This window comes from Sciurus vulgaris, assembly GCF_902686455.1.
Source record: "Sciurus vulgaris genome assembly, chromosome: 4".
Classification (NCBI taxonomy): Eukaryota; Metazoa; Chordata; class Mammalia; order Rodentia; family Sciuridae; genus Sciurus; species Sciurus vulgaris.
Genome location: NC_136464.1, coordinates 187500839 through 187513890, shown reverse-complemented (window position 1 = coordinate 187513890; position 13052 = coordinate 187500839). Strand labels below are relative to the sequence as shown.

The window sequence follows — 13052 nt, the reverse complement described above, 5'->3', positions numbered from 1 at the left end:
CAACTTCACATTTCTATGGTCGTGCACCATGTAGATGCACACCATTCTTGGTAATCATACGTGTACATGGGGTGATACTTCTCGTTCTACTCTTTCCTCCCCCCACCCCACCCCCTCGCTGTATATCGTCATCCACTTATCAGAAAAAAACATTTGGCCTTTGGTCAGTTTTATTTTGAGACAGGATCTCACTAAGTTGCTTAGGGCTGCACTAAATTGCTGAGTCTGGCCTTGAACTTGGAATCCTCCTGCCTAGCCTCCCTGGTTGCTGGTTACAGGTGTGGCCATCGTGCCCGGCCAAAGTGGGTGTTACTCTGACAGCATATCAAAGAGCTTCAGAATTCAGAGGTGATACCAATGTCCTCCCATCTCATTCAAGTTTTTCTGCTTTTTAATCTGACCAAATAACTACTAGGAAGGGTAAACTATGAAAACTTTATTCCATTTCCAGGAAGACTGCTTCTCTCCCCAGGATGGCTGCCAATGAAAACTACGGTCTCCACCAAGGAGCAAATCCACCTCTCAGGCCAGTTTCAGGGATGCCTCTCTCCGTGGTGTCTGTTTTGGCATGTCCGCACAGGGGTCTGAGAGCTCACTCGCCTCCTCCCTCTTCTTGGGACGGCCCTGGGTTCTCCTTGCTGTTGCTCCCGCCATAGCCCTCAAGTCTTCTGCACCAATTCCTACTTGGGGGGAAGCTCTTGGCAGCTATAGCTGCCAGCCCACCATCCTGCAGGCTACAGTGCAGACCACTCTTCCAAGGGAAGCAGCGCAGGTGGGTCAGTGCCCCTCTGCTTCTGTTGCAGAGCAGCAGCCTGGGAAAGCAGAGCAGCCCCTCATATTCAGCACCCCAAGTCCAAGATGTTTTTAAAAAACAATGTTCCACTGGCTGACAGACCAACTCACTTCATCTTGACACCAATGTCCTCCCAGGGAAGAGCTACAGTCTGTTCTCAACACAAGGGAGGAAGCAGGATCTCGCAGAGCATGATGCAGCCTCCCGCTTCGGGTCATGAACCCCTGCTCAGGCACCTGCACGCTCGCCTGACCTAGCTTCGGGAGTGATTCCTGTGGTCCTCTTGACTTCTGCGAATGAATTTTGCTGTGTGTTCTAAGTCCACCAGCAGGCAGGACTTGAGGACACAAAAAGCAGCCATGTCAGGGTGCAAGGGTGCACAGCCACAGCACGACTTCACCCGGGACACCAAGGCTGAGGACTCCTCTCTGGGACAGGCCAGTCAGCTTTCCCACCACACTGGAGCAATAGGGAGACCACCAATCCTGTTCCCCTCAGCCCAAAGCCCCAGGGGCAGACTTCCTGCCCAGTATCCTCCTGGCTGTGATGGGGCTCCACGTGTGACCTGGAGGACCCTGCAGGTAGCCCTCCTCACCTTGACCTACTGCTGTCTGGATGTGGGGCCTCCCACTGGTTACCCCTGAATGTTTAGCATCATTTCCTTTCCCTAATGTGAGTCTGGCCAGTGAGAAGAGCCAGGACAGGCTCAGCAGGCACCTGTCTGCATTCGAGGGCCTTGGCCTCCTAAGCAGCAGCCATCACCCCAAAGCACCACTCGACACCACAGCAGGGCAGGCCTTGTGAGCCACCGAAGGCTAGCAGACCATCACCGCCAGCCACCACCACCCACATAGGCGTGGGAAAGAAGTAGTTGTGTGGAGGTGCCCACTCCAAAAAGGCCATGGCTGTCCCCTGAGGTTAAAGGGTCTACCAAATTGTCAGAGCACTACAAGACTGTCAATGCACCTGAGACTCCTCTGGGTCTCAGGCTGGCCTTTCCTGGAAACATTACAAATGAACATCGCCAATGTTCAGCTCCAGTGGACTAGAAGTGAATCAAGTGGATCAAGTGGAAAGAGCCTGTCTCCAAGGTCTCATGTCACATTCCCATTCATATTCTTTTTTTTTTTTTTTTTGCGGTGCTGGGTATTGAACCCAGGGCCTTGTGCTTACGAGCCCATTCATATTCTTAAAATGTCAGAGACAGAGGACAGTCAGTGGCTGCCAAACCTGGGCAAACATGGATGTGGGACCCGGCCCTGGTACCAAGATGGTACCACCCACAATGCTCCTCTGGGAAAATGTAATCAAACAGAAAGGAAATTCAGCTGGGTACAGTAGTCATGCCTGTAATCCCAGCAACTCGAGGCTGAGGCAGGAGGACCATGAGCTGGAGACCAGCCTCAGCAACTCGCACTGTTGCAAAATAAAAAATAAAAAAGGACTAAGAATGTAGCTAAGTGGTAGAGCACCCTGGGTTCAATCCCCAGCACCAAAAAAAAAGTGAACTTCAAACTTCTGAAAGACAAGCTGTCACTGGGCTGAGTGGGAACCCGACATAGTGTTCACTGGTGCTTGGGGCAGGGTGACTGAAGGGTAAACGCTAAGGTCTCACTCTGAAGTCACTGGGTTAAAGGTCTAGCTTGGACTAAACAGAAGAGTTTTCTTGGTGAAAAGCAACTTGGTTCTGAGCAGTTGGTGGGCTCTGCCCTGGCCTCACTGCAGGCATGGTGCACGAGAGGGAGCTCCAGAAGACCCTGACCAGTGAGGCCACAGGGGGCCTCTCACCAAGGGAGACCCATCTTGCAACTCCACACACTAGGCCGATTCCCCTTGCTTGGTTTAATAAGATAATTTGGAAAACACAGTCAGGAGGCTGCAGAAGCACAGGGGTGGCCGTGGAGCAGAGCACTGCAGGGCCAGCCCAGTGGCTCAGAGCGTCTTGCTTCCCAGACGCTCCTTCCTGGGGACCGGGCCATCGTCCTCCTTCTCCCTCAGCGTCTCTGCCATCTCCACAGGGACACCCCCGTCCTGGCGCCCCTTCTTCCCTCTGGTCCATCTGGGCTCATCTTCATTCCTCCTGGAAAACTTGTCAAACTCAGAGTGAGTGCCATGCTTTCTGCTGCTGTCCAGGTGGCACCTCAGAGTTTCAGCTTCTCTCTCCCGAGGTCTTCTCTCCAGGTCCCTTTGCTCTCCGTCACTGTCGTCCTGTGACCTGTGGGTCAACACAGACAGATGCTGCATCAGCACCTCAGCTCCATCCACAGAGCCCTGATGAGGGGTGAGGAAGGAGGCAAGGGCGAGGGAGGCAGAAGCGGGAGACCACAGCACTGATGCTCCACTCCTCTACCACGAAGGCCTGGCCAGCAGCAAACACTGCCAGAGGGTCGAAGGTGCAAACAGGCGAAATCTCAGAGGACGAGAGCCCACTGCAGGCGCGCCGGCAGGCCTGAGTGCAGCTGAGGGGGTGCCCTGCTGACTGGAGCAGCCCTGACGCAGGCCCCAGTCCAGACTCGACTCCAACAACACCTGGCACACACGCTGATGCTGCGACTGCGCACAGGGGGGCAGGAGAGGCACACTCACTTCTCCCCAAGCGCCGGCGGGCTCTCTGAGGGCCTGATTTTCACCACTGTGCAGGGGGCGTGAGCTTCCCGTCTGCCATCGCCAACACCAGCTTCCTCGCCTCTTTCTTTTGGTTTCTCGGTGGTTGGTTCCTCTCCCTTTTCTGGTTTCTTAAGAAGCTGAGAAATTGTAACGTTAATAAGTCATCACTTAAGATGCACACCAATATGAAGCCCAAATGTTTCAACAGCTAAAGAGTTAAACCAGAGGTCCAAAAAACAGGTTTTTGGTTCAACACACAGTGGAACTGTCAATGAAATATTCTAGTTTTGAAAAATGATGTAGTTAATGAAAAGATGCTCATCTTAGCAATAAAAAGAACACAACAGAGCTGCCACCATGACCTGATCTTATGTCCACACACAGCCACAGTGGCTAAACAACAGGGGACGCCAAGAAGCATCAGGCAACTGCAGCCTGGTGCGCTGGGCACAGGCCGCCCTACCTGCAGGCAAGCCACTCCTGGCCAGCAAGTGTTGTGATGCACCAGCTGCCCTGCAGGCTCTGACACTCACTGACCACCATTCTCGGTGGCAGAGCTGCTCCAAGCGTCCCGCTTCCTGTTCCCGAGAGGTTCTGTTCTTTAGAACGGTCTATGCTTTTCAAAACGCTGCCTTTTCTCTTCCTTGCAACAGGACAAATGGTGACCTGCCTCCCTGGAGACCTGCTTCTACTTTTTTTTTTTTTTTTTTTTTTGGTGCTGGGGATTGAACCCAGGGCCTTGTGCTTACAAGGCAAGCACTCTACCGACTGAGCTACCTCTCCAGCCCTGCTTCTACTCTTGAAGCAAGCAGGTTTGAGTGGCACTGCCTGCCTCCTGTCCCACACCATCCATAAATCTACTTTGCACAAATGCCCTGAAGCTTTCAGCGACAGCCGAAAAGCCCTCCAGCCCTCCAGCAGTTAAGCCAGTCTTCAGTGCCGCTCATCAGAGGTCTCAGGCTTTCCCGCTGAACTAAGGCGCCATGTGACTTGTTCTGGCCACTGACATGTGGGAGGTCATCTGTGTGACTTCCACATGCAGTTTTAAGAATCTGTGTGCCGTCTGTCACATCCGCATTCTGTTCCCATCCTCAAGATGGTAAAGGCGAATACCAAGACAGACCCTCCGTCGGCTCAGGCACAGCACCCTCTGCAGTGCACAGAGATGCACTGCAGGGATGCCCTGGTGGGCCGACTGTGAGACTCTGGGATTGCTACTGCAGCACACTCTAGCGGTCCTGACCGATGACCATGTGCGTGTGCTTCTGTGGGATGCTGCTAAGAACCTGTCCTCTCCTTGGCTAGTGAAACACCTCTGGGAGAGAGATTCTCTTAGATCAAAGTCCCAGAGACAGCGCTGCCTCCTGGAAGAGCTGCTGTTTTCTCTGAGAAGCACAATTCTGACCAAGTTTTCGGTTTCTGGCTTGGAGAGCATCAGACAGTCACCTGGGCTACAGCTGCCTCTATCCCACTCTCCTAGAGTCCTGATGTTTTATTTTCTTTATGTTTTTCAATTCTATTGAGCCCCTATAAGGTACCTTAAATCCTGTGTGGAGTTAGGTACAATCACATTGGGCTGAAATCTGGGTTTCATAGGGTCCCAAGAAGAAAAAGGCTGACCCCAATTCTGGCCAACAGATGTTACACAAAGAAAAGTCCCCTTGATGCATTTGAATGAATGCATTCCTTGTGGGAGGAACCGGGTGAGGAAGAGCCAGACCTGGGGCTGCCACCAGAGCATGCAGAGCCCAGGGCTGAGTGTGTGGAAAGACAGGGGTTCCAGGTGGGTGCCTTTCAGCCAGGAAAACTTTTTTTAAAGGAAGATGTTAGCAGACACCCAATAAGTGGGCTCCTCTGCCCTCCAGGTCCTGTGGTCCCTACAGGCATCCAGATGCCCCAGGGCTGGGCATGAGCTGAGAGCGTCTCTGTGGAATGGAAAGGGACTTCTAACAATAAAGTCTCGGTTAACTGAAGACCCAAAAAGCATGATTTACATAGCAGAACAGTTCTGGGGAAAAAACAAAAAATGAAATGTTCCTCACAACTACCTGGATCCTCACTTCCTTCTCAGCAGTCTTCTTTTGTTTATCTGCCTCCTTTCTTTTGCATTTTTCTTCTTCTTTTCTCTTTCTTTTTTCTTCTTCCCGCAAGCGTTTCTTTTCCAGCTCTCTCCTCCTCCGTTCTTCTCGCTTCTCTTCTCGAATTCTCTGAAGGTATAGACAAAAACTGTATAAATTTTCTGAATGGAAACAGCAGATACAGAAAGTATATTCACCAGGTAAATGCTAGACCTACCTGCTTTTCTAATTTTCTATTTTTAATATATTCCAAAAGAGGTGTAGTTCTTCTAGCTAAAACAGCAACAACAAAAAAACTGTAATGCACACAGTTCTAAAATGAAATTTCCTTATTTTAAATACTTATTTTCAATTTGATCTTTAATGAGGGGACATGCGTTATTTTAAAAATTTACATGAGCATGCACTGCAGCCAGGGGAGTTCCTATTCCTATAAACCCAAGCAATGTGGAGATGTCACAGTAGACCTGCAGCTCTTGATTCTTAAGAAAGTCACAAAATACTACTCACAGAGGGGGTATAAAAGTAAAATGAGAACAATGTTAAACTTGCCAAATGTTACAAACATCTCTTTGTACTCTGGTAGCTATCATTAAATTGTAAATTCACATACTCGCTTTAACACTTCTCCATTTCCTGGAAGCATCGATGACAGGAGCAGATGACTCAGCGCCTGTCGCTCCCTAGAGTGACTCTAGGCCCCTCAACGGTGCCCCCAGCAGACACCAGGCTGCCTGAGTCTCTCAACACACAAGCATGCATTCTGCTCCTGCAAAGGTCCAGCCTCCAGCCTGGTGGAGAGGCCCAGCACTAGGGAGACTGTCAGGGGAGGAAGGCACTGCCAGGTGCAGGTCTGCCTGGTGACAGTGAAATGCTGTGCCTCTACAAGGGAATGTCTGCAGACTATGGCAGATGTGTTTCTGGGGCACAGGGTCAAGGTGGATCCCAACCAGATCCTGTGCTCTGCCTGGGTGTCCACTTGCTTGCCTGGCTTCCCCCAGTGCTTGACGCTGCTCTGACTGCAGAACCTCCTCTCCACTGGCTCCTGGCTGCTTGCCGCCAGGCTCCACCCAGGATGGCCCAGCGCTCCTGTGTCTCAGCACTGCTCCTCCAGAAGCTGTTGCTCTAAACAAAGTTACGTCTACGAACACAGGCGCTCACCACCAGCAAAGCTCAGAACCTACGAACACAGGCGCTCGCCACCAGCAAAGCTCAGAACCTACGAACACAGGCACTCGCCACCAGCAAAGCTCAGAACCTCCAGCCCTCTGTCAAGACTGCATGATGCTCCTGCAAAGGTGCAGCCTCCACCTGTTTCTTTATTTGACTGCACTCAACTCCTAAGCTACTAAGCTCCAGGAGTACAAAGATGGAAAAATGGGGCCCTCGGGGAAGTGGAAAAATGAAAGGAGAGGGAGTTTATGTGGAGAAAAAAACACTGCATTTCTGCCAAGAGTACAACAAACTGAAACTTTACCATGATCATGAAAAAGAAGGAGTAAATACTCTATAAATAAATGACTTCATAAAGAAAAGAGAGATGAGCAAAACAGACCAATGAGTTCTCTTGTCTTTGCCTCTACCTCTCCCAGAAGGATTTCAGGATTGGCACTGGTTTTCTCTTCTTCCACATTGTACGTTTCTAAAAACTGCTTGTATTCTGGATCTGTAAGTTGAAAAAAGAAATGAACATATTCCTCCCCAAACACAGGAGAGGATGATGCTGGGCCAGGTGTCTAACCCCGCAGCTCTTGATCCAGTATTTCAATAGTCTCACCATCTTCGATGCTTCCAGTCTTGGTATCTTTTTTCTTCAGCTTCTTTTTGGCTACCTTCTGGAATGGGGCAAACTCCACCACTGCAGGGTACTCCAAGCCTGTGACCAAGACACAGTCTGAACTCTGAACTCTGCCTTGCTCACTCACCTAAGATCAAGCAAACTCCAGACTTAAATAAAGAACAAGCTGGTGGCAGGACGACAATTTTGACTAATGACAAGCCCCGTCGTGGGGCTTCACGGCTGAACACATTCAGATCGTCATACTGCTAACATGAAAGGCTGGATGTTACAATACCGACCTCCCCACCCACTTTCAAACACTGTCACTGGACTACCTTTAGCCAGGTTTCTTAGTTACATTTAAATTTTCTATTTCCAAAAGTTAATTCAGTTACCAATCTGTTATACAAGTTCAAGTAAATTACTTTGCTTACAAGAGACACAGGGCTAAAGGGAAGGGGTTGCTTCAAGGGTATGTATCATGTCCTACATAAAATTTGTTTCAAATAAATAAAAAGGTAGAGAATGGAAGCAGTAGAAACAGATGTTACTATGTGATGGGGGCGGAGGGAGAAAAACAGATGCTCACTGAAAAAAAAATCTGTCACATGCTTGATCAACACATGAAGCACTCACACAGTACCTTGGACCCAAATCCAATGAATTATTATTTTCAGTCTTGTCAGTAATGGTCAGGCGACTAATTTTTAACTCCCATTTACCTGCAAGACATTTTTGTGCTAACCACACAGATGGAAGTCAAGAACAAAGAGGAAAACGGCACTCCAGCAGGCGACATCCGTCCCCTCCTGCACCAGCGCCTGCGATATGGCAGTTAGACTAAAGGCAGCAGATGCACTTCCTGATTTCCACACTTACCACTAAAGGTACAGCGCAGTACTGACATAAAGACAGACATGCACACCAGTGAGAAACCCCTTGGATGTATGTTTAAGTGACTTTTGACCAGATGGGGAAAGGATGGACTCTCCAACAATGGTGCTGGGAAACCAGACCCGGGTGCAAAGGAATGAAAATAGACTCTTACCCAACATTAGTCACAAAAATTAAGAGGGAGCAAACCTAAATGAAAGGTTAAAATTGTGGAAAAAGCTAGCAGAAAAGTCCTACAACACTGGATTTGGCAATGAGTTCTCAGATTCAACTCCAAAAGCACAAGCAACCACAGAAAAATAGATAAACCAGTACCAAGATTTTAAACTTCCATGCGTGAAAGAATACAATCAGCAGAGTGAAAAAACAATATATGGAATGGGAGAAAATGTTTGCAAATCGTGTATATGAAAAGGCCAACACCCAGCATTCACATAGACCTGTCACTCAATGGAAGGGCCCTAACTACGAAAACAGACAAAGCAGGCCAGGACATATCTCAGTGGTAGGGTGCTTAAATGCGTGAAGGTGAGTTCACACCCCAGCACCATACACAGAAAAAAGAGAAATGGACAAAGGACTTGCATATGTATTTCTCCAAGGATGATGGACAAGTGGCCAGTATGCATACTGAGACTGTCTCGATGGCCATTAGAGATGCAAATCTACATCACAATGCAATATGAAAGCCAAGCAGAACATACATGCTGGTGAGGAAGCAGAACAACTGAAGCCCTGTGCACTGCTGATGGGAGTGCAGAATGGTGCATCTGCTGGGGAACAGCTTGGCAGCTCCTCAGAAAAACTAAAAATAGAGCAACCATAACCCACAATCCCACACCTCTGGGTTTATATCCAAATGAACTCAAAGAAGGATTTCAAAGACCTATCTGTACACGCAGGTTCACACAGCTAAAACCTGGACTATTATTCAGCCCTCTAAAGGAAGGGAATTTTACAACATGCTACAACATGGATGGGCCTCAAAGATATTATGCTAAGTCACAAAAGTAAGCCAGTCATAGAAACACAAATGCTGTGTGGACCCACTAACATGAGGTATGCACAGTGTGAAATTCATATCCCAGACACAGAAAGTGAACCTGGGGTTGCCAGGAGCTGGGCATGAGGGATGTAGAGTTAGTGTTTAACTGGTACATTTTCACTTTTGTGAGATGCAGGGAGTCCTGGTAATTGGTTGAACAAGGTGAATACTCTTAACACTACTGAACTGTACACTTAAAAAGGGAAAAAACAGTAATTTTGTTACATATATTTTGCCAATAGTTGTAAAAGTTAAAAGAAAAAAACAAAGAACAGCACAATTAATGCAAATGACAGACAGTTCAAGTACTAAACTTCCCTTTACTTGACTACATCTTGGCCCCTGGTTCTGCCACTCTAACGACCTTTTCTCGTCTGACACCCTCAGTGGAGGAGGGTCAGTCATCAGTACAGGGGTGGTGGTGGGTTGAAAACAGTTTGCCATCAAAGGTCTATAGACTCAACAGCACAGGACAGTGTGACAGGAAAGAAGAAAGAAAAACACCAAAAGCAGGCTCAGAAAGGGTAGGGAGCCTCCCAAGCAATACCACTCAGCACCCTTGGTCATGGTTTCAACCTCCTCCCCACAAAATTATCAAGAATTGTCAATCATGAACACACTGCAGAATACTCCATTTAGAAAAACAAGATGTAAGTGTATGATATATTTTAGAAAATTTCTTTCAATTATAGGAAAAAATAACTTAGTTCTGACGTAGAACTTACTATCCAGAGAACTTACTCGAAAAACTTCATTTTCCAACAATAATATAAGCCTTGTCATCATTACACAGAATTTCTGGAATTCCTTGGTTTATCATTTTAATGTTTTTAATGTATCACATGATACAGTAGCAAAAAAAATTTATGGTATTACTTTATGTGACTAAGAATTTCTTAATTAAAACTCACAAACATTCCATCGAAACTTCATTAGAAGAATTTAAAAGCCAGGAACCTCACCTTTATTGCCAATAAAGATATATCCATCAAAACGATCTCTGAACAGAAGGATGTCATCAGGGTCCCTAAAATTAATGTACGCTCTGGAGTACAGATGAGGGTGCAGACTGAAACACAGGACAGCGTTAGCAGTTAGCAAAGATGGAAAGACTCCTTGAACTTTGCCCTTTTTCTTCTTTTCTTGATATGACAAACTACTTCAAATAAAGCCTTTATATCAAAGGGTCATCTCTCAATTATAACAATTTGGATATTTTTCTGCAAAAAACCGAAAACACCTGAGGTCTTTTTAATTACTGGGGAGAATGCTTTGGGCCAGTTTCATCAATGTGCAGAACCAGGAAACAAAGGTCACCTGTGCATCAGGACAGGCTGGCCGGTACGCCCTCTCAGAAGAGAATGCCGGGTGTACAGTTTGTACTGAGAGAGGCACTTCCAGGCACTTTAGTTTTTATAGTGGCACACAGTATGGGGTCTACAGCAGAACTGCCTTCCTCCCCCTTCTCACAGTTACAAACCCCACCTCCAGATGAGAAGACCCAGGCCTGGAGAGGGTACTCACTGGGGGCCTTCCTGACAGCACACTCGGTTAATAATGGGGACTAGAATTCAACCTGAGTCCAAGGTCTGTCCTCTTTCAACTCTCCATTTTCTAAACTTCACTCATTTGAAAGCCACCTATATTTTAAAACTATATCTATGCTTAACAATCAGTGACTTTGTTTTTGAATAGACTAACATTTCTTTACCGAAGGAGTTATCCCAAAGTCTGTACAATTACCATAAATGAAAAAGCACAAATGGATATAATAAAAATAAATGCTGTGAAAATCACTAGAGTTTAACCCAACTGTCACCTGCAGTTCAAGCTGAGGCGGGCTCCCTCTATTAACTAGGGACTTAGAAAGAGGCAGGTATGTCCAGATGCTGAGAAGGATCCAGCTGGCAGGGTTGGCAGCAATGACGAAGCCCAGGGTCTCCTGGGGACTGGTCCTCTTCACTAGCAACACCTACCAGGGCATACATGCAGGATTGACCCACTGTTCTCTCTTTATTTGGTTTAAAGCTACATGGAGTAAGGCTTGGTGTCACCAAATACAGACTGTGAGGACATCACTGAGGCCCCTGCTAAGTTCTATCAGTGCCCAGCCAACCCAAGAGTCCCCTGCAGTCTGCGAGGACTGCTGGGTCCTGTGGGGAGATGGAAAAGGTGCTGTTAATCTCAGCTTCTCGCCCACACCACGACCTAGGCGCAAGAACCTACCTGAGGTCAGCGGCCACCACCTCAAAGTAGTCGTGCGCGGGAAGGGGGTGTAGCTGCTCTTCCAGCTGCTCCTTCGTAAGGCCAGGTGGCAGCCGTCTGAGGACCACCTGCGGGGCAATGCCAGCTTGTCACTCCTGGGGCCTCCCTCGCTGACCACTGGCCTGAGGACGGGTCAGCCTCCATGCGAACCCCATGCTGCCACCAAGGGTCCCGCCTGTCTCCGCGTGCACCTGCCCAGCCACCCAAGATCCCACCGGCCTCCGCGCGCACCGCATCCTGCTACCAAGGGACCCGTTGGCCTTGGCACGACCAACTCCCCACCCAGACAAGCTCCCGACAACCCTGCTCACCAACCGAGGGCACTTCCACCCCTCAAGCCAAAAGGGCCAGCATCACAGCGCAGTCCCCCGGTGAACACGACTTCATCTGCGCAGAGCCGCCCTCCCCTCCCAAGACACACCTGTTTGCCTTTCCGCGCCCCGCCTACGCCTGCTTAGGCGGCCCGCTTCTCCCAAGGCTGGGCGGCCCGCCACGCCCCGGCCCCGCCCACGCTTGCTCAGGGCCGTCCTCTTCTCCCGAGGCTGGTCGGCCCGCCACGCCCCGGCCCCGCCCACTCCTGCTTAAGCGGCCCACTTCTCCCAAGGCTGGGCGGCCCGCCACGCCCCAGCCCCGCCCACGCTTGCTCAGGGCCGTCCTCTTCTCCCGAGGCTGGGCGGCCCGCCCCGCCCCCGGCCCCGCCCACGCTTGCTCAGGGCCGTCCTCTTCTCCCAAGGCTCTGCGGCCCGCCCCGCCCCCGGCTCCGCCCACGCTTGCTCAGGGCCGTCCTCTTCTCCCAAGGCTCTGCGGCCCGCCCCGCCCCCTGCTCCGCCCACGCTTGCTCAGGGCCGTCCTCTTCTCCCAAGGCTCTGCGGCCCGCCCCGCCCCCGGCTCCGCCCACGCTTGCTCAGGGCCGTCCTCTTCTCCCAAGGCTCTGCGGCCCGCCCCGCCCCCGGCTCCGCCCACGCTTGCTCAGGGCCGTCCTCTTCTCCCGAGGCTCTGCGGCCCGCCCCGCCCCCAGCCCCGCCCACGCTTGCTCAGGGCCGTCCTCTTCTCCCGAGGCTCTGCGGCCCGCCCCGCCCCTGGCCCAGCTGACCTTGCTTAGAGCCGTCCTCTTCTCCTCGCGAGGCTTACCGGCCCCGCCCCCGCAGCCGGAGGACGAAGCTGACGTCTCGGGTTCTCGCCGCGGCGACTCCCGTAGGAACTGAACTTCCGCGGCAGACAGCTTCTCCCTCCCGCCAGGGCCCCGGGCAGCAACGGCTGCACCCGGGCCTCCCGCCCGCTCCTTCTCGGAGCGCATCCCGTACTCCCCGCCAGCCGCTGCCGCCTGCGCGAGGATGAAACCTCGCGAGACCTGGACAGCCGCTGCCCCGCCCCCCGCGCTTACGTGAGACACCGCCTCCCCTGGGCGGCGTCCTCCACCCTGCTGAGCCCGGGAGTCCGGGCTTGTGCTCTGGCCGCCGGGGGCAGGTACTCAGCCTGGTCCGCGCTGTGCCGCTTGGCTGCCAGCAGCCGTTTTGACCCACGAACTCGGAGTTTCATCCTAAGAAGATAAGCGCCCGTGGGTACCGCGTCCCTGGGGCGGGCTCCACT

At 50.7% G+C, this 13052-nt stretch overlaps 1 protein-coding gene across 1 annotated transcript; it reads right to left on the bottom strand.

Annotated features, from left to right (window-relative positions):
- Nucleotides 1–2420: 2420 nt before the first annotated feature.
- On the bottom strand, nucleotides 2421–12850 carry UPF3A (UPF3A regulator of nonsense mediated mRNA decay). The gene is made up of 9 exons (XM_079137429.1): nucleotides 12556–12850; nucleotides 11424–11530; nucleotides 10160–10266; nucleotides 7256–7354; nucleotides 7034–7144; nucleotides 5696–5751; nucleotides 5449–5607; nucleotides 3380–3537; nucleotides 2421–3008 (listed from the first exon to the last, which is right to left on the bottom strand). Exons 1-9 carry the CDS (start codon nucleotides 12757–12759, stop codon nucleotides 2726–2728), a joined length of 1284 nt encoding a protein of 427 aa, XP_078993555.1. The 5' UTR covers nucleotides 12760–12850; the 3' UTR covers nucleotides 2421–2725.
- Between the last annotated feature and the right edge of the window lie 202 nt (nucleotides 12851–13052).